Source organism: Macadamia integrifolia, chromosome 14 (genome assembly GCF_013358625.1).
Source record: "Macadamia integrifolia cultivar HAES 741 chromosome 14, SCU_Mint_v3, whole genome shotgun sequence".
Lineage (NCBI taxonomy): Eukaryota > Viridiplantae > Streptophyta > Magnoliopsida > Proteales > Proteaceae > Macadamia > Macadamia integrifolia.
In genome coordinates this window covers 6,082,200-6,107,443 of record NC_056570.1, presented here as the reverse complement: position 1 = coordinate 6,107,443, position 25,244 = coordinate 6,082,200, and the positions used below count along the sequence as shown (strand labels likewise).

Below are 25,244 nucleotides of genomic sequence, written 5' to 3'. Positions count from 1 at the left end.
GAACAACAATTAAAACTTACTTTATTCTCTGATAAACCTTACATAAATAAAGTACTGCTTATTACCTACATTTGGTTAAGAGGCCCTAATTTTTGAGAACCTCTACCAGGAACTAAAAATAAGACAATAAGTCATACATACTGTAAGTGTTCTTCCATTTCTCTTCTGTCACTTACACTTGACAAGAGAGCTTTATTAGGAGATATCAGAAAATTGAAGATAGCTCCACCATTTCATCTCCTTGTGCTGTTGCTTCATCCAAGAGCCACTTCTCAATAAATAAAAGAGGCTGATTATCCAATCTCTGGGTGGTTTGTGGTCCATGAAAAGTACTAGAGTCACAGAAGGACTTGTCCCAAGCTATGTTGCTCAAGTTGTCAAGAGATAGAAGAGATTCAAAATCTTCATGAGAGACAAGATCACAGCTTTCTTGTTCAAGTTTTGGTTGGTAACACTGGACAGAAGTTGTTTCCATGGCATTGTTGTTGTTGTTGTTGCAGATGTTGCTGCTGCTACTACTGCTGCTGCTTTGTTGCAGTATCTCTTGGGATTTTCCAACAGTAGTATTAGTATTATCAGGCTTTGGAGAAGACCTCATCCAACCTTCCAAGAGCCTTGAAATGTTCTCTGTGCTTGAAGCATAAGTGGAGGTGGTTTGATTCAATCTCAAGACAGAGGCAGGGTTTGTGGAGTCATTAAAGCTCCTTTTCTCAGTGTAGGTTGTGGAAGAAGGAAGACTGGTGGTTGAACTTGATGCCATATGAGGGTCCAGTGTTGTTTGAAACTTCTTAATCTTCTTCTTCAGATGGGTGTTCCAGTAGTTCTTTATATCATTATCTGTCCTTTGTGGCAGATAGGAAGCTATTGCTGCCCATCTGACAATAAGGTGAAATAAAATTAAAAGAAAAGAAAGGGATATGGTATAGGGATCTATCATATATTAGATCCTTGTTATAGAATGAAGAGAAATTAAGATCTCCCTAGCATAGATGAATAGTCTGTGATAGACCTAAGTGCTTAGACAAATTTGAAAATTAGAGTACCAAATTAGGGTTTAGAAAATTACTTGTTACCCAAAAGAGCTTGAAGATGAATAATCATCCCTTCTTCATGAGAAGTGAAGTTCCCACGCTTGATTCCTGGTCTGAGGTAATTAGTCCACCTAAGCCGACAACTCTTACTACACCTCATCAATCCTTTAAATACACGAAGAAATTGATGATCAATGAGAGGCTATTCATCAGATCAGAACTGCAAACACTGAACTCTCATTCCTAAACCATAATCAAAGAAGAACAAGAAGAGTAGTAACAAAGAACACTATATTTTCTTGATGAAATCATGAAATTCAAAAGGACCCTTCAGAAAACTATATTTTGTACATACAAAAATTAAGAAATTCATAAGGACTCTTCAAAGCAGTAGGCAGTAAACCAAATTCAAAAAGAAAATAATTATATTTAAAATTAAATCATGAAATTCAAAATTAAGGAGCCATGGAAACAGCAAGAACTGAACTCTAATTTCTATGCCAAACTTTAAAATAAGAACAAAAACTATATTTTATAGCTGAAATCATGAAATTCTAAAAGAACAATCACAGAAGCAGGCACCGACATCTCATTCCTAAACCATAATAAAAAAGAAAAAGAAAAAATGGTATTTCCTTGATGAAATCATGGAATTGATCAAGAAGACACATGAACCAAAACAATTTGATTAACTTTATTCAACTGAAAATCAAAAGATGGAAATTAAGAAGCAGGTGTTGTTTCTTTGCATGTACCAGTGTTTGTGGGCACTGATCTCCAATTTCCTGGTCCATGTTCTTGGATGTAAGAAACCAAGATGATATCCTCTTCAGGAGTCCAAGGTCCCTTCTTGATACCAACCTTATCACAGCAAGGAGGTCTCCCCATGGTGTAGTGGTGTGTTGTACAAACTTTCACCTTTTCTTTCTATAGTGTTCTCTTCTTATCAGAAGTCTGAACCATACAAACAGTTCCCTTAACATTTCAACTGTTTATATACAAGTGGGTTTCAGAGAGAGAAGGGTGGGGACTGGGAAGGTGTTGGGTGGGAAAGAAGCTCCTTTTTCAGTTTTCACCCACTGATCTACGTACCCCGCTGACTCACCTGACTTTTAGTTCTACTTTTTAAAAATAGTCAAATTCACAACCCAAGTCAGCTGGATGTTGAATCTCTTGGGTTCCTCCCTTTCTCGTTTTGGTCACATGGATCACCAGTTCTTCCCAAAAGGTAGAAATTAATTACTATTCTCTATTTGTTCTTCTTGACCTCCCAATATGGTAATATGACAATATCAAGGAATTAATCTCATTGTAATTAATTTTACTTCAACAATATCCCCAGATTTTTTCAATACTCTCTCTCTCTCTCTCTCTCTCTCTCTCTATGTGTGTGTGTGTGTGTTGGAATTACTGTATTAGCCATGTTTAATGGTAATATTTTGAAAATTTTACCTTTTTGAATATAAAAAAAAAAAATTACGTCATATAAATATTCATAAATGAACTTTTCTGACTGTAGGTATATATTTATGATTAAAATTTATACAGAAGTAAGAAATATTTATCAATATACGTGTTTTTATGAATGGCATTATTTTATGTACTGTAGATTTTTAAAACTAATAATTAGGTAAGGGTCAGCCAGTCTTGCTATAGGTCAGCTCAGCTCCATCTCAATTCTCATGCAAGGCTAGCCAGACTTAGAGGAAGAACATCCACCCCCCCCCCCCCCCCCCCTCTTTTTTTTGGTAAAGTGGAAGAACCCCAATTGATGGAGAGATGATCTCCGAAAATTTTGTAGATTGATTGAACCGACAAATGTCCATCTGATTAGATGGAAATTATTTTATTTTATTTTATTTTATTTTTTGTGGTATAACTTCTAGGGCCCATAATTTACTCGGGTAGAATTACAAAAGCTATAATACCAATATACTAATGATAATCAGTGCCCTACAAGTGGGGGATAAATTGGCATATTTAAGAGGCGTTTGGTGCTCCAAAGTTTTGTGCGCAATTTTCTAGTTTTCTATTCTTACATGGACCTACCTATATAAAGTTCATTTTGAATTAAGAATAATCATCTTGAAGTTTATAAACAAAAATTTGTCTGCTGCCCTTCTTCCACATTGGAATTAGGGTTATCTTTAGCTTGTAGATTCAAGAGTTTGTTAGCACTAAAACTAAATCTACCCCATACTTCCAACTGCGTCACCAACATTCCTGATGATAAGTCTGATCGAGTTATCAAGATCCAATCAACAGTTCCACCTGGTTAGCCTTTTGCCAGGCCAAAAGTTCCTGGAAGAAACATTTAAGTCCTATAACAATTATATCTAGCTACTTATGGTAGTCCTTGATCTACAGAGAAGCAAAACAGAAGCGATGATATATACAAATCCATAGAGATCCAATTTGAATTATTTCAGTCAATGATACTGATTAAACAGATTAGGTGTGGGCTTCATTACTTAAAATCATGGCCATGCATCAGAGTTGATTCTAACCATTCAACTCAAAGACCATTTCTGTTGACTACTACTGGATTGCACCTTTTTTGCCACATCCAATAAAACTGGTCCCACTAGATCTCTTTAGTGTGGGTCCATAGAAATCTCTCTTATATATTTCATCTCTGGTGATGCTTCTATTTATGTTCTCGTTGGTCTTAATTCTGCTGCAGGAGCCGTGCTCTAAACTGAAAACTGACCCATCAATCTTTTTCTCATTTTTCTATTTTCTTCCTTTCGTATAAAGTATATAAGGGAATTAATAGTCTCTGAATGCAGAGAAGTTAATATTATCCAGCTCAGCTGGACCATGGCCATACATAGAAAGAGAGAGAATAGCAATGAAGTGATGGGTCCTCTGGAAGAGCCATGGAGGACAATAAATAAGAGATGGTCCATGGGGAAATGGGAGCATTAGGATTGCTTTCTATCTTGAGCTTCCTTTATCAAGCTATAAATAAAAAAGTTTAATTCAATGTGGATCAGTAGAGACACTCACAAAAACAAAACAAAGAGTGGAAAAAGGAGTTAATGTAGATGGAATGAGAGAAAACGACTTCAAAAAAACATTTTGAAACTTGTTACCTCTATACATTCAATTAAGATTAGTCATGATCCATCAGTTTAATTTCTCCTCACATGCATTCTCTTATCTTACTTTCATAAAAATTAAACACACATGGCTCTACTACAACCTCAAGTATAGTACTCTTGTTATATTTTATATTATCAATCTCCGGTTAAAGAAAAGGATTTGACGATACCGTATGAACTTCTGGGGTCGCCTTGGGTTATATCGCCTAGGGTAAAATGTGAACGAGGAAATTTGAACCTTGTTATGATGGATTTTAACGCTCCACGTTCTACCAAGTGCACTAGAAACTTGTTCAGATCAAATAGAGATTTTCAATAATCTCACATGACACATGAACAGATCTTGCATTTAATGAAAACCAAAAAGGAACACACAGGAAGGGATGAGATAAGCTAGCTAGCTAGTTTTCAAATTAGCTATAAAATTGTTTTGATCCCAAATAAGAGGCCATATATGTAAGTGGAAACCATGGTGATGAAGTAAACTTATTGAACCAATAATTAATAAGAGATTTTGATAATCTTCTTTCTTCTGAGCTGGTTGTTTAAATGCATGGTTTGATGGTCTCTTCAATATGAGTATCATTCATATGTACACACTTGAAACTTAATAAGTTGGAGATTGCAAAGGGATGAAGCGTGAGAACAGCCTGTGTGGTCACACATCAGAAACTTGATGATGTGCCAAATTAAAGTGTGGGCCTGTGGCATATGATGATAGAGATTTAATGATTTTGATAGCTTCCATTACATATTCATTCAAAGCCATTAGCAATCAATCACCTCTTCAAGTAATTTAGGAAATTGATAATATATTTGAGGGTGAAATGTTTGAAATAATGATTCACTCACGCGAATGAAGAACTCAAATATGAACGTGGCACATTTTAATTGGAAAAAGTTTTCCTTTACCACAAGGGTTGTTGATTCAAATCTTCTAAAGCTTATAAATCCTTATAATATTTTAATATGTTCTCCATAATATCCTCTCAATACTCTCTTATATGTATTTGAAAACCACAGTCAAGAAATCCTAAAACCAACGAGCCAAACACACTTCTGGGAGATTTCATCAACAATTACTAATTAATGGGTCTAATATTTCACAAAACATCAAAATTTCAAAATCCCCCAAGTGCCACCCCCACCCACAGATATCCCCATGTTTGTAAATCTGATATGCCCGATGAGGGTTCTTGTCACTGTCAGCAGGTTAGGAGCCAAACCTCTCTCTCTCTCTCTCTCTCTCTCTCTCTCTTCTCTCTATCTCTCTGTATATATATATATATATATATATCAAAGGATATATATATATATATATATATTCCTTTGATAGCTCATTTGCCTGCTACCTGCTTGATCGATGATGGATTTGAATTTCATGCACGCTTTGGTGTGAATGAGTCATTTAGCTGATAACAGTTTTTATGTACTCGAGTCTAAAATATACCTGATCTAGAAGATACGTGATCCCATAAAGCTCCATTTGGTTGCAATGGGAATTTAAAAGGAAAGTGAAATTTTCATACTTTAAGAAAAAAAATTTATAATCATTATCTCATATGATTGTGTAAACTACTTAATTTTTTTTAACCATATTTAGTAATGATATAATTTACATGTAATTTTTATTTTACATATTATAGAAAAGGATTTTTGATGCAAAGTAAAGTGAATTTTTATAACCAAATATGGAATGATTTGAAGTTAATGTTAAAATCACATGGGTGATGATTACATATATTTCTTTTTTTAGTATAAAAATTCACTTCCATTCCCTTAATTCCCCTTACAATCAAACATAGCCTCAGAATCACAAAAGTTGTTTGGTTCTGCAATGATCTTTTCTTTAAGGATTTGCCTCGCGGTAGTTTAGGAAGGGTTCAAATTTTTTGGACAAGTAGAGTTGATGAATTACGTGTTAAGTTTTGATCCTAACAAAATTGGTCAAGTAATTAAATAAAAATTTTGAAAATCCACTTAGAATTTTTAAGAACAGTTGAAAATGAAATACAAGTGATAATTAATACCAAAACATAGAGATTTCATCAAAAGTTGGTGAAGTTGTGGTAGGATATATAAGCCCTTGTTCACCAGATAATCTTGAGAGGAGGATTCACTATATCTTCAGGGACTCCATTTGCCTTAAAGGCGAGGTCGGTCGGACTTAAGGAAAGGTACATTAAGGATGATATGAATATTGCATGTGTCTTGAAACAAATTTAGTTGATGCTTCTAAGGCCTCTCTTTGGGTGACTTGGGTGAGTCATATATTTTTTTTTTCTACAACCCGTGCTCGCAGCCAAAGAAATGGAATAATTCACTTCCCTTTAGGTTTACAAATATTCTCTTAAGTTTTGGTATTTTCCAAGTACCCTTTGGGAGTAATAAAAGCAAACTTTAATTTACCAAAAATAAAATAAAGTAAAATGAAAACTAATCTTAAAATATTGTGACAACTATTATTTTTTTCATATCAATGTCATAATTGGAAAATCAAGTTTTGACTCAGGCGAGTCATCTGGGTCGAGTCATATATTTATATATATTTTTTGTTTTTGTACATGAATAAATAAATAAAAATATGACTCGCCCTGACTAGATTCAATTAGATAGAATCATCAAAATTTTCCCAAAAACGATTCGAGTCAGAAATACTGGTTTTTCAACCATGATTTATGTTCCTATTTATTCGAAATCTCCTGGATTAGATATTCCGATCCTTCACCGATCCCAACTGATCCGGATTGCTGTGAGATGGGGACCGATCCCCATTTTTTAAACCTTGCATGCACAGCGATGGATCACACGTGTAGGCACTATCGGGTTGACCGGAATTGCCCGAGCCCCACCCGCGAGAAAAATTTATTGTTATCCCTAACGTGTTCTTTTTGTATGTTAGTAACCAGGCCCAAATATTAAGCCCAGGGGCTAGGCTCTAAGGCACACTTTTCTCTTCTTCTTCTTCTTCTTCTTCTTCTTCTTTTATTTATTTATTTATTTATTCATTATTCTTATTATCATTTTAATAGGAAAAAGAACACTTTCTCGTTGTATTCCCCTATACCCTCTCATAGGATCCATTGAAATGATGCCCCTACCTCATAAGTGGATATCCATGCATGTTCCCCCATTGGCCCAGGTGCTGGGGTGAAGGCCACACGACCAGGTAGGTTATTTTTTCCCACTATAATTTATCTTTAGTTTATTAGGGAAAAAAATTGTTTCTAGGTCACGTTACCATTGTTGTGCACTAAAAATACAACAAATAAGGTGAAATGATGGACTTGCCTCTGTGAAATACCAAAAACTTACCCTTATTGATGCCTCTATCCGCCTTCTCATTGGCCTTCACTTTAGCACAAGGGCCACGTGACTAGGGATCATTCTTTTCTCCTTATCCTTATTCCTTTTCTCTTTTCCATTTCCTAAAAAATAAATAAATAAAATAAAACTCATTTTTGGAATTTAAATAAAAATTTAATGAGAGATAATGGCAAGTGTTTTTTTTTTGGTACAAAGAAAATTTCGGTGTGATTACTAAAATTGAATGTATAGAGTACACAACTTGTTAGTTATTTCTTTACTTGCTTAAAACATTAATGGCAAAAGAAAATGTAACCTCCAGCTGGCCAATTTAGTGCGGCCGACATTGTTAAAGCATTGGGACCCAATGTATCCAAGATTGAGTACTCCTCAATAAGCGTCTCCACGTGGAGATTTCATTGACATCATCAACGCCAACTTGGGCTTGAGACCTTGCTGGGTTTTTAAAAAAAATATAAAAGATAGTAAGACAACTATTACTGTAGTTGGTTGGTACCAATGCCAGTAGGTTGCAACTACTGCAAATGTCTCAGAGAGATCCAGATATGAACTTGCCTGATGCCTCCCTTCATTACGCCCATTTAGAGCCCCGACCCCAATCCAAAAATTAATAAATAAATATAAAAGGCCAATGCTAGTATGCCCAAATAGGGGTGTCAATTGGTCAGACTCGATCGGACATGATATAATTTATAATCGATCGATTGAGCTTAGGCTTTAATTGAACTTTCTATGATCAGACTAAACAAGCCTTAAACACGATACAGGACTGTTTAACTTTAAATGGGCATTAAACGAGTCATACCTAAAATTAGACTCTAAAGTGGAGTTGCAGTGGAATACCAATTAAAATGGGCTTTATATGGGCCTTAGAAATGGGCTTTATATCTACCCTATTTTTGGTTCGTTAGCCGCGAAAATTTGGCGGTATTCCGGAAACTTAAAATTTTCATTAACAGTCGGAACTGCAAAAGAGACGTTTAAAATTCAAAGTTCAAAAGCGACGCCCCAAAGCTCCTCTCTCTCTCTCTCTCTCTCCATTTGCCCATCGAACCTCTTCAGATCTTCAATGGCCAGTGAGTGGGGACGAATCAGAGGAATCGAAATCTTGTCATAACGGACGCTTGTTCTTTGCTTCGTCCCACCTTCAGGTACTCCCAAAGTTAATCTTCTTACTAGATCAACAATTTCTGATGATAAAAATATTGATTTCATATCATTTTTCTGCAATTCAGTAGTTTCCATGGAATTACTGTTCAAATCTCTGTTTCTAGATTAAGATCTTCTAGTGTTGCGCTTGTGGGCACTGCTGCACTCATCTAATTTCAATCTCCCTCCTAATTTGTATTGATTTGTGTAGTCACAGACTAACATCCATTTTGATTTCTGCACAATTGGATTGTTTTTATCATGTTTTGCCCTTCTGCAGAAAAATCTTGTTTTTATTCTCGATAGGACAACCAATTTAGAAACAATGGTAAGGGAACAGAAGATTGAATCTTTCTATATGCGTTTACGAGAAGCAGCTTCTGCTTCGTCTTCTTCTCCACTGTTGATATTTCCATCAACCTCTGATGTTGACTCCCTTTGTGCTCTCAAGATCATCTTCCATATCCTCGAATCTGATTCTATCAAATACGCTTGTTACCCCGTTTCCTCATTTGAGGAAATCCACAAATACGCAGGCCGTAGCCTATGCTCTTCCTCCAGTCAGCCCGTCTCGCTCCTACTAATTAATTGGGGATGCCACAGGGACCTTCGACGTTTTCTGGATTTAGGGCCCCTTGCAAGTGTCTTTGTCGTTGATAGCCACCGGCCTATTCATCTTCACAATCTCTGTAATCAGAATGATAGGGTTATAGTTCTCTACACTCAGGATGATGAGCTCCAGGCTGATTTGACATACGACTTTGATGTCTCCACCGTGGCAAATGCATCGGATCTGAACAGTGACAGTGAGATTGATGAGAATTCTGATAGTGAAGATGACAGAGAAAGTGAAAGTGAAGAGGAAGGTGGTTCCGGGTCACGGAAGCGGAGAAGGGTCTCTGAAGAAGCAGAAGTAGATCCCTTGAAGCTTTACAGGAAGCTGAAAAAGGAGTATTACAGCTTGGGTACTTTCCATGGAAAGCCTTCAGGCTTTCTCATGTTTGATCTTTCACATGCTCTTAGAAAGAACACAAATGAATTGTTGTGGCTAGCCTGTGTCTCTTTGACTGATCAGCTTGTCCACGAGAGACTAACCAATGAGAGATATCAAGCTGGTGTGATGGAGATGGAGCAGCACATTAACAGCTCAGGGAATTTGGATGCTATAACTTCAGTTACCCTAAAAGATGGGACGAAAATACGGGCACCTGATGCCTCTAGAATTGCATACGAGGATGAGCCACGACTTATGCTATTGAGGGAATGGACTTTATTCGATTCAATGTTGTGTTCTTCCTACATTGCAACCAAACTGAAGATCTGGAGTGACAATGGCTTGAAGAAGCTTAAGCTTCTCCTAGCTCGCATGGGATTTGCACTTGCTGACTGCCAACAGAAGTTCCAGTACATGAACCTCGAAGTAAAACGGAAAATGAAAGATGAGTTTGAAAGGTTTCTCCCTGAGTATGGTCTTACAGAGTTCTACTACCGAAGCTTTTTACGACTTCATGGGTATAGCTCGAAGGTATCTGCTGCCGATGTGGTCTATGGAGTCACTGCACTGCTTGAGTCTTTCGTAGAATCTGATGGTTCCTGTGCTTCTGAACAGTTTGGGGTGGCCTTTGATGCATTGTCCTTGAATAATCTTGACAAGTTGAGAAAGGGAATGCAAAATGCAATAAAAATACAGAGGGCTATTGTAAGGCAAGGAAGTATGGCTATAACCAAGAGTGGATCTATCAGAAGTGGGAGGAAATTTAGGTGGTTGAAGCTTGAAGATCCTGCAGATACAAAATTGCTTGGTTACCCTCAAGCATTGACCAAATTCTGTTACTTCTTGATGGATGCTTTGCGGGAGAAGGGTGCAAAGATGAAGCCTTTGGTCTGTGCTTGCTTATCACAAGAACCTAACAAAGTTTTGATTGTTGGGGTATGTGGGAAGCCACGTCTTGGGGCAGTTCAAGGGAATGCATTTGGGGTTGCTTTTATAGCTGCGGCTGAGGAGATTGGGGCCAAGATCTTCCATGAGTTTTTTGAGTCTTCTTGGATAGTTGTGGATTCAGTTTCTGCTAATTCTTTCATGATCAGGTTAACTGAGAACCTCTGATGTTAGGATTATAACTGGTAGAGCAGATTTACTAGACTACCAGTTTCCACATATTATCTCATCTCACCAGGGCTTCCTCTCTGTGAATGTTGTTCTTTTTCTTCCCACTTAGTAGAACTCTAAAGAAGAATATCAACATTTTGAGTACTACTTTTGTACAAGCAAATATGTTTATTGTCCATTAAATGTCCCAAGAAACTATTACAATTAAATATGTTTATAGATCTGATCGTCCAAGAAGTTACTCATAAACGAATTATGATTTTTCTCTGACTTTTCCCCCTCTTAACGGTCAGGATAAAAGATTAAAAGATAATAAAAGGAGTACAGGATTATTGTTTAGCATTACTCAGGTGGAGATATCCAAGAGGTTAGACCACGCAGTTTCTTTGGCAGGATAGAGATATCACTGATCACAATAAAAAGTCGAGCACTGTAAGAAGAAATTAAGGTGATACTACTCTTCAAAGGGCCATCATGATGTGAATTCTATATAATTGGCCAGGATTTGGAGACGTTTGATTCAGAAAGAATAAAAAAGCTACACTAGAATATCACCTTTCCCCTTATTTTTTCTAGTCTGAAAATTAGGAATTGCATACGTTCTCACGCTAAGGAATTCCACTGGAAAATGTCAAAAGGCAACGTATTTCTTGTTCAACCCATGGATTAACGGGACTCCTTTTTCCTCGCATGGTAATCATGAGGAATAAAAGGATAAACCCTAGGAAAAATCAGAACTGGAACTGCATCTCCGAGGTGTATCCGAGGTCATCAAGGTGAGCAGCCATGGCTTTGTTCATGGGTGGTGGGCCACACCTCAAAATCTGCAAAATATTGGAAAAGGCTTTATATTTCAATCATGTGAACCACATATAACAAGTAATTAGGGGAAAAAATCTGAGAAAATAAAAATAAGATCATGCTCATAGAATGAGATAATTTCATAATCACCTGAATATCAGATGCAGGTGCTGGTAAATGGGTTTTGATCATTTCCTTTGAGACAAAACCAACACCGCCATTCCATGCCTCAGGAGGCTACAGAAGGTTACATGTGAGACAATATAAGATAGCTATTTAACACCAATGAGAAAAAGGGACAACGATAGTCAACTAGGATTAGGATAAAAGACGTGTGTAGTTCAAATCATAGGAAAATGAACAGACAGATACTCAAAGAGTCGAGTCTATAAAGCTGTGTGTTGCCTTCAATATCCAGGAAGAAAACCAAGTGAAGCATGCAATTGCCTTCAATAACCAGGAAAAAAACCAAGTGAAGCAAATGCAAGGCACCTATCAAAGAATCCCAGTTCTCCGATTAATCCCATTATGTAGGTTATTTTGACATCACACTACTGGAACATTATTTTGGTAACATTTATTTACTTTATTTCCAACAAATACACAACTTATCATAATTAATTCAGAATATTGGGCTAAAAAGAAATTAGAAAAACCAAAACGAAACATCATTACGATCACTAGATGGCCAGATCCACTACCATTTTTTTTTCCCCTACGGATATAACTTGCTGCATACAATCCTCAAAAAAGTCATGAAATAAATTATTGGATGTCTACGACTCTACAAGACTGGGACTATGAAAATTAAATGCCTTCTCCCCTCTCTCTCAGGAGGGGATAAGGATGGCATTGGGGTGGGTTGAGACTTCACTGGGTTACTGATTCAAGTTTTGGTCTTGTGAACCCAAGGCAGTTCAGGTGTTATGCCAAACCAAAACAAGGATGGCTGATCCCAAGTCAATTCGGCCATAACTCAGCTGATTCTATACATCCTTGGCCAGAAATAGACTTTTTTCCATGCAACTTATTAAGTGGGACCGTCGTGTCAACTTGGATCAGTCCTGTCCTATTGGATCCCAATCTCTAAATCTAGGGATGGGAACTTTGTGGAAACCCAAGGGCCCCTGCTCACATGTCAAGTTTCAGCCTCCATTGAGTTGCCCAAGTGACAAATAAAGCACCAAAAACTCGAGACTTCCAAGATGGAGCACACTAATACTTGGAGTACGATGGGATACATGCCAACAATGGAAGGATAGATGATTGAATGTTTGTCTAAAATTTGACGCATTGCCAAACCAAAACCATTCCCAAATATTCAATGGTGATTGCCACATCACCCCTCCACATGGCACAACTAGGTGTGCCTGTCCAAAGAAACCCTTTCTTTTCCTATTAGTAGTTCAACAGGCTACACGAATGATTATATGGATGGCGGGAGGTGAGAAGGACTCCGCTTGTCAGAGTAGTAGCTGACCCCAAAAGTTGTGGCTTTTACCAAGACTGCTAAGCAAGACACTTCTGTCAATTCCTTTCCACCTGTCAGTCAGAAGGCAATTGAAATTGTTAGGAAGCTATAAACTATACCTCTTACACCCGGAATATATCCTCCTATGTTTCAGTTACACAAGCCCTTATATCCCTGCAGGATTAAAGCAGTACCCAACTGCGGTCATGACTCCTGGAAGGCTTTCAAACTTTTTCTCGTTGAGCTTCTTGACATTCTCCTGTCCCAGCTCACCCGAGTCACATTTTTGTCCCACCATTCCTTGTCACCCCCCACACAACCCAATTCAAAAACTGGGTTTAGGTTGATGTTAGGAACATAGTTTTCAAGGTGTCACCTAGGTAACTGCCTCAGCATCCAGGCGACTTGACAACTAGTGTCGTCTTTGTCAGGTTTATCCAAACCTGCAGCAAACACGAGCACTTGCCAGCCCGTAAAGGGGGAGAATAAAAAGTGGAGAAAACTGAACAAGACCAAGGACCAGACCAGATTCCACATGTAGGGAAATTGAGCTTGTGATGTGCCAAATTCATTGTTAGAGGCCTTATTGAATCTAAGTTCCTGTCTATTTCCTCAACACTGCAAAAAACAGGCTGATTTAGAAAATGGGAACCCCCGAATCATTAATGATATATATGGAAAGTTCACATAGGCATCTGATGCCATACACATGACATGAGACATGCATAAGGGTTCTGATCCTAGTAAATCAATAGAGGAGATATACCCCAACAAATGTTTGATCAAAATGGTACACAACAATTACCTGAAATACACATTTTGTTTGGAGCATCAAGAATTTTCTGAAAATCATAAGTATAATAGTGATGACAAGTTTGCAAAAGCACACTAAGGAAAATTTGTTCATACTAGTTCTAAACGGGGGACCAAACAAAACTGGATCCCAATTCCCAACGCATTTTTTTAAATCTTCAGGAATAGTAGAAGCATCCCAATAATCTAGGCACCAAAAATTTGATAAGTAAATACAAATAAAGGGGATAATTATATCATCAGCTGTTTTTAATGTTTCAAATTGGAAATTATTGATATTTATTGGCCAATATTTTGGTTCAGAAGGTCAAGAAACAGCCTCTCCGTGAAGTAGGGGTAAGGCTGCGTACATTATGACCCTCCCCAGACCCCGCACTGGCAGGAGCCTTGTGCACTGGGTACGCCCTTTTTCTTTTTCATTCAGAAGGTGTAAAGGCAACTGGATTGTATCAGCACTGCAACTCCTTTACCACACCCTCTCATTAGATAAAAAAATGCTTCTCGGGAAACATCCCTGACCAATTGAAGAGACAGTGGGCCATTACAACAGCATAAACAAAACATATAATTCCTTTAAAATTCATTATGATGAAGAAAAGGCAAGGAACAAATAAATTAGAAATATTAGCTAATGGTGATATCAGTGAGGCAGGTCATGCAATGCACTTCTTGCGACTACTACACCGAATACTTCTCAGGTACTAATCTGATAACTAACTATAGTTGGACAACCAATTTGACTCTTTTTTTTTCCCACAGTCAAAGTCACAATGCAGAGCAAGAGAAACGTGAGGGGTAGCCATATTGGTCAGGTCTGTGACTCCTGAATTCCTGAATAACTGGGTTCCTGCTAACAGCCCTATTTGGTAGAAATGACTAGCATTGAAATGAAACGATTTCTAAAAATCAACCAAGGAATGAAATTAAGGACATCTAAATTGATCTACAAACGAAAAAAATGCTTCCTAGATTACAAAGATGCAAAATTTGTTGAGAAATGCTAAAGTAAGAAAACGGACCTGATTCAGAACATAGTAGACTTTGAAGCGGTCAGGGTAGTTAGTTGCAAGGCCATCCAGCTCTTTCTGCACATACATAATTTACTTGAATCTAGTCTGATTAAAAAAAATTGCATATCATAGTACTGTCTCTGTTTTCCTTAGTTTTTGTATAGAAGCTTTCACTTAGAAATACCTTCAACTGTGCTTGAAGATAATAACCAAAAACAATTCTCAAACAAATTTTTAACACACACAGAGCCATACCTTCAAAAGAATATCTTCGAATGTGACATTGGCATAGATAAGATACACCTTGGTTTTGTCTTTTGGGCTTTCCAATATGGCTCTAGTGACCTGAAGTTACATCAGAACAGAAAGAAAGACATATAACTCTGAAGTCCTGAAGGAAACAGCTCACCACGAAAAGAATACAACTTGGGACAAACAGGAATCAAACTATTATTTATGCACCTGAAACATTGGAGTAATGCCAGAGCCTCCAGCAAGCATTCCAAAAGCTCTTACTTGCCCAGGTTGATACTTGAAACGACCCTGTAAGCATCAATATGTGATACAACCATAAAAAAAAAGTTCCTTCTCATAAAGCTTTTCTTTTTGTAGTCATAGAGAGAGAGTTATTCTTTTCCTAGTAGAATGTTTATTGGAAAATCTTCATCAATGTTCTTTAATTACCTAAAACCAAAACTATCATACAGAAAATGGGGAAAGAATGAAATTGAGGAAGAACTTGGCCGATTACCTTGAATAAAGTTCGCATTTTACTTTTGGATTGAGTCACACAAAATTGTGAGTGTGTGTATGGGTGAGAATGGGTATCTATAATTTAGGATGAGTAAATGAGGCAGCGTGGTCAAAAAGCCAGTCTGAACAGTTGAAAGAGTGTACATAAAGAAGCAAAATAAAACCTATGAAACAGAATTCACCATAAAAAGCAAAAACATGTACCTTAGGTCCTTTTACAGCAAGGTAATCACCTACACGCAACTCTCTGAAATGGTGGGACATCCTTCCTTGAGGATACATCTTTATGTGCCAAAAGAAATTCAAAAGCACAAATTAATTCGCATGGGTCATGCAAAATCAAACAGATACAAAAAACTAAAAGAAGATTCAGACAATATGTACCTTTATAACAAGTTCAAAGTATCCAACATCTGAATCCAAAGTAGTTGGAGTATAAGGTTTGATAACTTCTTCGCCATTGCCATCCCTTCCCCTGTTCAGGAGAATAGAAAGCATTTATTATGGTAACCCGGTATCAAATTTTCCTCTTGCCCACTACTGGCCGGGTGGGACACATGCAATGGAAATGAAAGAGTACTTCTTGATGGTAAGACTGAATTAACTATCCTACTTATCATTTAATTCATGAAATATGGCAACAATAAAAAGAAGAAAGCTAAAGATTATAGATTAATGTGTTCTTGATCAAGATATTCTTGGCATAAGAGAATTACAAGCTGCCATCCCTCAAATGATGATCAGAAAGATTCATATGAATCAACATGTAAAATTCAGAGGTCTACCAGAACAGAGTTTGACATGCAAGCAAGAATCCCGACTTTAAGTATATATCTGATTAAGTCTGATCAATTAAAAAAAATGGATGGAGATGAAGACAAGAAACTCTGATTAAGTCTGATCAATTAAAAAAAATGGATGGAGATGAAGACAAGAAACATACTTGCAACTCATATGTTGGCCAATCGGAAGACCCAACACTGAAGTAGGTGTAGGAAGAGCAAATCGGAACTCAGCCACATTGTGGCTAAGTGCAGTCCGCTTGACCAGCTTAAACTCCTTGAAGTTGTCTGGGTCTAAACAACCTACAAACGTACACCACTTGTCAGAAAATTAGCAAATGAGTAAAAAAGTGATTACCTAAATTCAACTTGATGAAAACTGAGTTCTAAATTGTATATCATAAAAGGATCAGATGTAAACACAGAATGCTGGATAAGGAGACACCAAAAATCCCAATACCACCCCCCCCCCCAAACAAAAAAAAGGGGGGAGAAATTTTTCAAATAACAGGAACATCCATCTGTAAAGATGTCATAAGGTGTAAAAGAAAACGTTAGTAAATAGACAAGAACTAGTAATTACTATATTATAAGCATGCAACATTGCATACACACATACAAGCCCAACCAATAACCAGGAATAGTTAAACTGTGTGAACCTGGCTTGGTGTGCCTGTTTCCAAGATCTAAAGTCCATCAACTTCTATCAATAAAATCTGACCATAGACCTTTCACTGATCTTAAAACTGTGGCTGACCCATCAGAAAAACATTTCGGCTAGAAGCCATTTGGACCAATGATCCATCCTTTGAGTATGCTGTTGAGACAAACTGGAATAAAATTTCTAGGGGCCCCTAAACTTTTCTTTTTTGTGACAAACCAGGAACTGTAACCAGTAACTGCAATAGAAGAGAGAGAAGAGAAGGAGACAGAGAAATAAGAGGGAGAGACTGCTAGAGAGTAGCAGAATTGATACCCTTGCAGTCTCCCCAACCCCCAGCATTTGTTAGCAAGCAAAGAGTACAATCAATAAGGAAACTGCTTCCTTGGTCAAAAAGAAAAATAAAATTAGAAAGTCTAGCCAAAGTAGTAAGTATAGATCCATCCTAACTAGGAAAGAAATAAACTACAGCAAGAAAATAAAACCCAGCCATGATAGGGACACTCCCCCTATTGTGGTAGACATTTCTTAACACTAGTAGCGCTCCCAAGCTTGACAAGTGGTATAAGAATAATATTGGTAAGTTCACAGTTCACACAGATGTGAACACCTGAGTGAAAACATGGGCCCTCCTTTGCAAAAGGAATTCAGGATGTTCCTTCAAATGCAACTGGTGGTGTCTCTCAGATTTGTTAGTTTCAGCTCATGATTCTTCCAGTTAAGTCATGGCTAAAATGGCTAAACATTATTTCGTCGTGGAGAAATATATGGAAGGTGAAAACATTCTGTGAAATCATATGTTTTTCATAAGGTAGTGCTCCACCAACTCCTATCAGTAGCAATGGGTTAAAGCATTAAATGAAATAAGTGCTTTGTGTGGAACTGACACTGGTCACAGCCTCAATTGTCATTCAACTGCCAAAAAGTTGCAACAATTTGACTGCATTAAGTATATTTGAGGCTTTATATCCAACCTGCATATAAACATGGATATTTATGGGGTCACCAGCATCTTCAAGAAATCAAACACATAATTTTTAAAGGGAATTGTATACCCTACGGCTGTGTTTGGTAGCCAAGACAAGAAAAGAAAAGAAAAGAAAAGAAAAGAAAAAAGAATCTAGAAAAGAGAAGAAAAGAAATGAAATGAAATGAAATGGTAAGCAAAATAAAAAATTATGTCTGTTTGGCAACCAGTAGAAGAATAGCAAAAAAAAAAGTTTTTTTTATTTTATTTTATTTTATTTTCTTGTGTACTCTTGTATTTTAGGCAAGACTTTTTTTTTTTTTTTTTTTGCACAAAAACTTTGCCTTCCCAAGGTGAATTTTAAAATATAAAAAAAAAATAAAAATAATCTTCTCTTAGTTTAGGACATACGAAACACAATGAGAATTTCTTAAACTAAGATAATAGTACAATTTTTGTACTTTTTTCTTTTCTTTTCCTTTCTTCTCAGCCTAGGCTTCAGCTGTTTCGGTGGAAAAGGTTTCCAAAAATTGAACTTTCATCTACAAAAACTTTATGGCAAAATGTTTTCAGTCTGGGAGCATGGCCAACATCAGCACCTGCATGTGTCTATCTCTCTCCTCCCCCTATGAAATGACATCTCCACCCCTATTGGGAGGAGAGAATAGACCTATGGCGCGCTAGAGTAGCCCACGCTCCCGGAATGAGAAATAAAAAAGGTAATGTTGTTGCACTCTGTTTTAGCTTTTGATGTAGGGGCCAAAGTACCAGATAAATGATATGATATCATTCTAGGATGCTTAGATAGAGCTCCTTTTGTTTAAAAATATGCAAAATTTCAAGAGTACAAGAAAAAGTATCATCTCCACCCTCCTATGATGGATGGATTTGCAAAATCTTCTATAAAATTTAAAAATATAAATAAAATAAAAAATTGAGGTAAACGACCGAAGGTGAAAAGGTGCCCAAAGAAGAGAATTACAACACAGATAAATCCTGGAATTTTTTAAAGTCTAAGCAAACATATCAAATAATGATCTGGGACAAACTGCTGCAGAATCGTGAGCATTGGAAAGAGAAAAAGTTATCTACGTACTGCATAGCAACTTATCCCCAATCAGAGTGGGAAAAAAAAACAGCACAATATTTTTTCAAATAAGGAACTATGGTTGATATATATTCTATTACAGAAATGTGCCCAAACCTCAACATCATATAGTTCACTATTATAAGATGCAAGCATCTATCATCATCGTGTTCTCTCAGTATCAAGAAGAGTGGACTCCGAGGCAAAGACCAAAATTAAGGATGCTTATAGCAAGGGAAAGAAAAAAAAGGTCCAAACAGAACAAACTATTAAAATGAATTTTTGCCCCAGTTGATAGAAGAAATTAAGCATGTAGAAATCATCACATTATCATCATATTACCAAATAAAAAAGATAAACCAGACGATTCAAGTGAGAGAAAAACAAGCGAATACCAAATGATTCCATAAACTGGACCATTGCCACCAAAATTACAGCAAGAAAAAAAAAATCTATTCCTTTTGCATCTAGGAAATCAATAAAAAATCACCCATGGTGAGAAAAAAGAACTCTTAATAGCTTAACTACCCATTACACTAATAGATCCTATAGTATAACAACGGTTTAATTTTCATGGGCTGCAAGACCCAGATGCGAAAAATTGGAAGAATTACAAATATCCACAACCCAAACAAAGGAAGAACTAGAAGATGCAACCTCAGGAAACAGATAATGGATCAGAGATGCAGAGATCAAAACACTGCCACTGCTGTTGAATCCCAAATAAAAAAGTAGACAACTAAACTCAAAAAGCCACAAATATAAAGAAAAACAAGCCACTTGTTGGCTCACTTCAGCTCATACCTTTGGGTTTCTTGTTGAGATAGAAATACGCAGCACCAGCGCCGATGGCGACAAAAGCCACTGCAACACCCACAATCTCTGGTGTGAGTGAATCTAAGAATGTCATTTTTTATCAACCCAGAAACACAAAATCTTCTGAATCGTTAATGGAGGATTCAAAGAGAGAATGGGTTCTGTTCCTTATCCTCCCTCGTCCGCCGTTTTTATCAGAGTCTACTACAATAATACCAGATGAGAAAGCAGGACGAGAAAAATCACCTATAGAATTAAATAAATATTAAAATAAATATATTAAAAAAAAAAATTAATAGGAAGTCGAAGGATTAGAAGAAGGGAGACTGGTTCACCTAACCCCTTGTGGGTACCAGATCACGTCATACTGTCATCTTCCTCTCCTTCCAAACTTTCAAAAGTTTGAAAGGATGCCACCTAAGGGTATTGGTGCGGAGCTACGCCAAGCAGGGTTTTGGAAACAAGAAATCGTGACTGGATCGGCAGTCAGTTGCTGCCGATTCCTATCCTGATCGAATTGGAATCTATCCCATCAGAAACCTTGAATCGGCCATTTGAGTTGAAAACCCACCTTTTAATCCAAATATATATATATATATATATATATATGAAAACCCACCGCCATGGCCAAGGGTGTCAAACCGTTGATTCGATTCGGTTCGTTTTGTATATAAAAACCCTAAGAGGTTTTCTAAACTGCAATGTAAAGAGGAATCCACACACAACACGAATAAGAGGTTGGGCACTTAGAGAATGAGGTGTGAAAATTGTTTACAACCATTGCACTGGTGTAATGAACATCATAAGGGTTGTCCAATATTTACTGCATCTCACCGCTCACTACAGAGGATGTGAATTCAAAAATAATACCTTCTGGGATCCAAGGGTCAATCTAATTTATTAAGGTGCAACAAAATAATATTGGATATTTTTACCATTAAAAAAAAAACTGTATTAGAGTATCTTTTTATGTGAAGAGAGAGAAACAAATAGGGTACCTGATGCAGCAAAAATTGATCGGACGATCTTTCCTATAGTTCCTGGTGCTCCAGCCGACCTGCACAAAAGAGAGGACAGGGGAGAGCTGACTGACTCGACAGGGGACTCTCCAATGCCTAAGTCAGATCTTTCCACAATAGATGCTCAAGAGAGTTTTTCCAGTAAAATGAGTGATTGATCCTCCCCTGTGATGGAGGTTTACCTTGGTATTTATAGGCTGCTAATAGAGAGAGAAGGAAGGGCGTTTGTGGAGTCCTGTTTAGGCGTAGAATCCTTGAGGGGAGTGGCTCCATAATTTTGGGTTCCAGGGCATATTCTGAGAATATTCTCCATTGATCTCGGAGGTGCAAGTCGTGAGAGGGGTGGATGCCTCTGATGACGTGTAGTGGATAGAGTCCTGCCCCGTGATCAGGAATCACGTCCCTTGAATGTAGGAGTGGATGTGTGCACGTTTCTGGGTGCCTTACTTGACTGTGCCGAGCCAAGGTGACAGGTTGGTCGAGCCGAGGTGACTGGTAGCACTGCCTGATGGAGGGCCGAGGTGAAAGCACGACATGCTAGAGGGCCGAGGTGGCAGCATGGCCTGATGGAGGGCCAAGGTGGTAGCATGGTCTGATGAGATGCCGAGGTGGTAGCACGACCTGATGAGATGCCAAGGTGGCAGCACGACCTGTCGAGTTGCTAAGGTGGTAGCATGGTCTGATGGAGTGCCGAGGTGGTAGCACGGCCTGATGGAGGGCCAAGGTGATGGTACGGCCTGATGGAAGGCTGAGGTGCAGCATTGGTCAAGACGATCCCTGCCCGTGCCGTCGTTGAGAAGAAATACCCTCATCAGTACCCAACCCCATCGGCTTAGAAAACTAAAAACCAATACCAATCCAAAAGGGTTCATTCGATCAATTCAATCCATCTGGTCTTAATTTTGACCCTTAAATGTTTATCTAGTTTCAATTAGTTTGTCTATTTATTTGGAAAGTATAGTCTCTTTATCTCTCTAACTCTCTCACTCTCTCACTCTCTCACTCTCTCACTCACATGAAATAATATCACTGACCTCTTACATAGAAAATCATTCTGTACTCAGTATTGGATCGACTGTATTTTTTTTTTTTTTTTTTTATCCGTAATGACATGAGTCACATTACCCATGATCTACATCAATATGATACTGATACATATTTTTAGTATAAAGTGTTTTTTATACGGATACCTTCTCTCTTATTTAATTAATTAATTCTTGCGAACAAAAAACCTTTGATAATTTGTAGAGAGAGATGTGACAATGAAGAAGCTTAGGTGATTGACTCACCGAATTAATTGCCACTCTCACCTAACATCATGAAGATTGGTCTTTCCACCTTGTCTGAATTGAATATTGTCAGATTCTACTTAGATTAAAATAATAATTACAAAACAACTAGGTTTACAATAAAATTAGGTGTGAAAAAAAGCCAATTCTGCTTCTTTTATAATTTATTTTCTTATCTTGTAGATCTAGAGATCAGTAGAATAAACGTGACAAGTAGCGCAGGAGTTGGGATGCGGGAATTTTTCTTTTTTGATGACTGGTGAGTGGTGAGCAAGGTTTTAAAACTTAGGGAACAGTCATGGGATCGGTCCAGATCGACTATCATTCTAGAATGAATTGAATTGGATTATATCGGAAAGATCTATCATTTTTTCGTTTTTTTTTTTTTTTGTTTAAATCAGTTTTTATTTCAATTTGATCCTTAAAGCATACATGTGAAATGTGATTGAAAAGGTTAGAATTGGAGATGGTTCAAAGCCAATACCATTTCGATCCAGCTTATATTGATCATTCAATTCCGTTTTTCTAAACCACGGTGATGAGATCGAGAGGCACTTTATCCTTAACAACTCATAGATCAATGTTCAGGAGTGGATGAAGGGTAATTTAGATACTTCATATGCCCCCACAATGTTTGGTCACTCAATAGAAAATTTCTCTTCAATATATTAATGCCTTTGCAATCATAAAAATTAAGGTTTCATCAATCATCACTATGCGAAGGGGTTTCTAACAAGAAAAGAATGGTCTTTCTTGTAAAATCATCAATATTCATCGTCTTTCTCTACCCATGCCCATTCCACTTCCTTCATCCAAACTTCGTTACATTGTTACGATCCCATATCAATCATATGGGAGGTTGATCTCACATTGATTTAGAAAGAGATTTGATGTAGATTAATTAGTTGATATAGTACTAAAATCATTCATTTTGTAAGCTAGTTTATGGTGTTAAGTTTTCTCAATATTTGAATTAGTAGTATCAAAGTAGCCAATGATCCCAACCCTCATGCGAAAAAAATGACCCTAATCTAGGAGACAACTCCCAATCTTTATTTTATCTATTATCCTTTCAAAAATTTAGGATGAGTTGATGATCTCTCCCTCTTCCCATTGTCGAAATGATATCACAACCGAATTAGAAATGGGCCAATGGGATCCCAAGTCCATCCAATGGCTGCTGTTGCCAAATCTCACCCATCAATGTGGCTGAAAATAGGTGGACATGATTTTTTTTTTTTTTTATTTTTGGGGAGTGGGGTGTTGAAGGGCTTAGATGGGTTTGAACTACAAGAGAAAGGGTACCTTGTCCATCAGATGAAAACAATGGGCCTGGAGGGAAGTCCATTTAACAATCAGGCTATCAAATGTATAGCCCATTTATAAAGATTTCCCAAATTTACAGATTAAAAAAGTTATTAGGTTGGTGGGCTGGTGATGAAAATTTGCCACCTTTTGGCTACATGCCTTATTTGTCAAGTCAAATTTGGTAACCCAATACAACTAGAGAATCCACAATAGATTGGACTTTTGGCCTAGCATTCCCTATAAATCCAGACATTAATTATTTTTCCAGAAAACCAAATTTTCAACCACTTTCCATTCTACTCTTTTGAGTCCTTTTAGACCTTTTCCTCTATTCCAGACAACTCCATTGGAAGAAGCTAAAGAACAAGACTAAAGTCTTCAATTAAAAGTTAAAAAAGGTTGAAAGTTGAAACCACAGACCCGCAAATTCCAAGTAATATGCCAATGGAGCTGCTTTTGATTTCTAACCATGTATAGTTGCTACCCACTAGTTTAATTTCCTCTCAAACCTCTTCTTTAAACAACTAGTGGTAGCTAGGTGTTCTATTTAAGTAGATCAATGATGATAAGAACCTTAGTCAATGCATGAGTATGAAAATCAATTCTCAAGTACTTAATTTATTAAGTGAAAAGTTAATAAATCACAAATAAATAAGTCAATCTCATAATATTATTACTCGTTTTGATTCTCCTTTTGGCACAAACTAACTAGGGAGTTGATCAAATCCACCTGAAGCTATTCAAAATATATTATCCATTTTCTGCCTTATTAGAATTATTATTAGGTTCTTAATTAAAAGAATAATCTTAAAGTGTGATTATTAGCTCACATTTCTGTGAGTAATTAATAGAATCTGGGAGTACTAGGGTTAGTGAACTCAAAGATGAGCCAATCGTAATAGAAAAAACTCAATCTTTGACTCACATTAACATTTCACCTAATATAGTTAGCAGCAAGGGGGAAAATTGTCTGGAGTTGATGGGCAAGCTCGCGTTCTAAGTAACAATCTATCATATCTAGAGAGAACGCAACATTAATTAGAAGATCGACTTCCAAATCAAAGACAACTAACTACCCACATTTGGAAAGCCATCTCTTTTGAGATCAAAGCAAAGATTAGTCACTCCTTCGGCCCCTAGGTGGAGTCCCCAAAGAATCATCACGTTGCCGCTTCTTGGAACATTACTAATCCTATTTAAAGAGTAGTTTTGTTGCTGGATTTTTTTCTTTCTTTCTATTTAAAGTGGTGAGTGAGAATTGAGATTGATTACAAGCAGTAGGGTGGCCCTCTACTGTTCTGTAACTCTGGAGACCACTATGAGTTTTCATATACTTGTACTACAACTAAAAATTTAAGTATCTATTGGCACAGCTATGCTTGTTCAATGAGCTAGCTGTATAAAACAGTTGCAAGTTATGATCTCCTTAAAGGTATATCTCAACTAATTAATAATATGTGGTGTTGTCCTTTCAGTACTTACAGCATGGGATGATAAGGATTTGATCTCATCAGATAATGACTTTATATTCATCTTCTACTACATCATCAAACCAGTAGTTTGAGATGATGTAGAAATATTTCACTTATTAACAACTCACTAAACCCTTTTAAATTAATACCTTCTTCATTTAATTTCATTCTCCAAATTTGTTTGATTTTGATATTGATCTGACAAAGTTTAAGGAAACTAGCTGATGAAAAGGTTTGAGTTACAAGTTGAATCAAGATGAATACAATCATCATC

The 25,244-nt window shown here is 37.1% G+C and overlaps 3 protein-coding genes across 3 annotated transcripts; 1 reads left to right on the top strand and 2 right to left on the bottom strand.

The window, feature by feature from the left end:
* LOC122061336 (transcription factor MYB60-like) lies at positions 1-2,011 on the bottom strand. The gene is made up of 3 exons (XM_042624568.1): positions 1,787-2,011; positions 1,067-1,196; positions 1-875 (listed from the first exon to the last, which is right to left on the bottom strand). Exons 1-3 carry the CDS (start codon positions 1,917-1,919, stop codon positions 206-208), a joined length of 933 nt encoding a protein of 310 aa, XP_042480502.1. The 5' UTR covers positions 1,920-2,011; the 3' UTR covers positions 1-205.
* Positions 2,012-8,468: 6,457 nt separating this feature from the next.
* On the top strand, positions 8,469-10,904 carry LOC122061317 (cell division control protein 45 homolog). Its single transcript, XM_042624548.1, has 2 exons — positions 8,469-8,613; positions 8,892-10,904. The coding sequence occupies exon 2, from the start codon at positions 8,937-8,939 to the stop codon at positions 10,716-10,718; it is 1,782 nt and encodes a 593-aa protein (XP_042480482.1). The 5' UTR covers positions 8,469-8,613; positions 8,892-8,936; the 3' UTR covers positions 10,719-10,904.
* Positions 10,905-11,152: 248 nt separating this feature from the next.
* Positions 11,153-20,369, bottom strand: LOC122061318 (NADH--cytochrome b5 reductase 1-like). The gene is made up of 10 exons (XM_042624549.1): positions 20,218-20,369; positions 19,871-20,128; positions 16,513-16,654; positions 15,954-16,044; positions 15,774-15,851; positions 15,279-15,359; positions 15,072-15,161; positions 14,826-14,891; positions 11,673-11,759; positions 11,153-11,545 (listed from the first exon to the last, which is right to left on the bottom strand). The coding sequence occupies exons 2-10, from the start codon at positions 19,974-19,976 to the stop codon at positions 11,453-11,455; spliced, it is 834 nt and encodes a 277-aa protein (XP_042480483.1). The 5' UTR covers positions 19,977-20,128; positions 20,218-20,369; the 3' UTR covers positions 11,153-11,452.
* Positions 20,370-25,244: the final 4,875 nt, after the last annotated feature.

Excerpts from the sequence above, each read along its gene's own strand:
- LOC122061317 (XM_042624548.1), top strand. The coding sequence starts at position 8,937 with ATGGTAAGGGAACAGAAGATTGAATCTTTCTATATGCGTTTACGAGAA.
- LOC122061336 (XM_042624568.1), bottom strand. The coding sequence starts at position 1,919 with ATGGGGAGACCTCCTTGCTGTGATAAGGTTGGTATCAAGAAGGGACCT. Across the intron at positions 1,197-1,786 it reads ATCAGTGCCCACAAACACTG|GATTGATGAGGTGTAGTAAG; the intron begins GTACATGCAAAG and ends GTGTATTTAAAG. Across the intron at positions 876-1,066 it reads CAAGCTCTTTTGGGTAACAA|ATGGGCAGCAATAGCTTCCT; the intron begins GTAATTTTCTAA and ends CCTTATTGTCAG.
- LOC122061318 (XM_042624549.1), bottom strand. The coding sequence starts at position 19,976 with ATGACATTCTTAGATTCACTCACACCAGAGATTGTGGGTGTTGCAGTG. Across the intron at positions 15,852-15,953 it reads ACTTTGAACTTGTTATAAAG|ATGTATCCTCAAGGAAGGAT; the intron begins GTACATATTGTC and ends TGGCACATAAAG. Across the intron at positions 15,162-15,278 it reads GCATTACTCCAATGTTTCAG|GTCACTAGAGCCATATTGGA; the intron begins GTGCATAAATAA and ends ATGTAACTTCAG.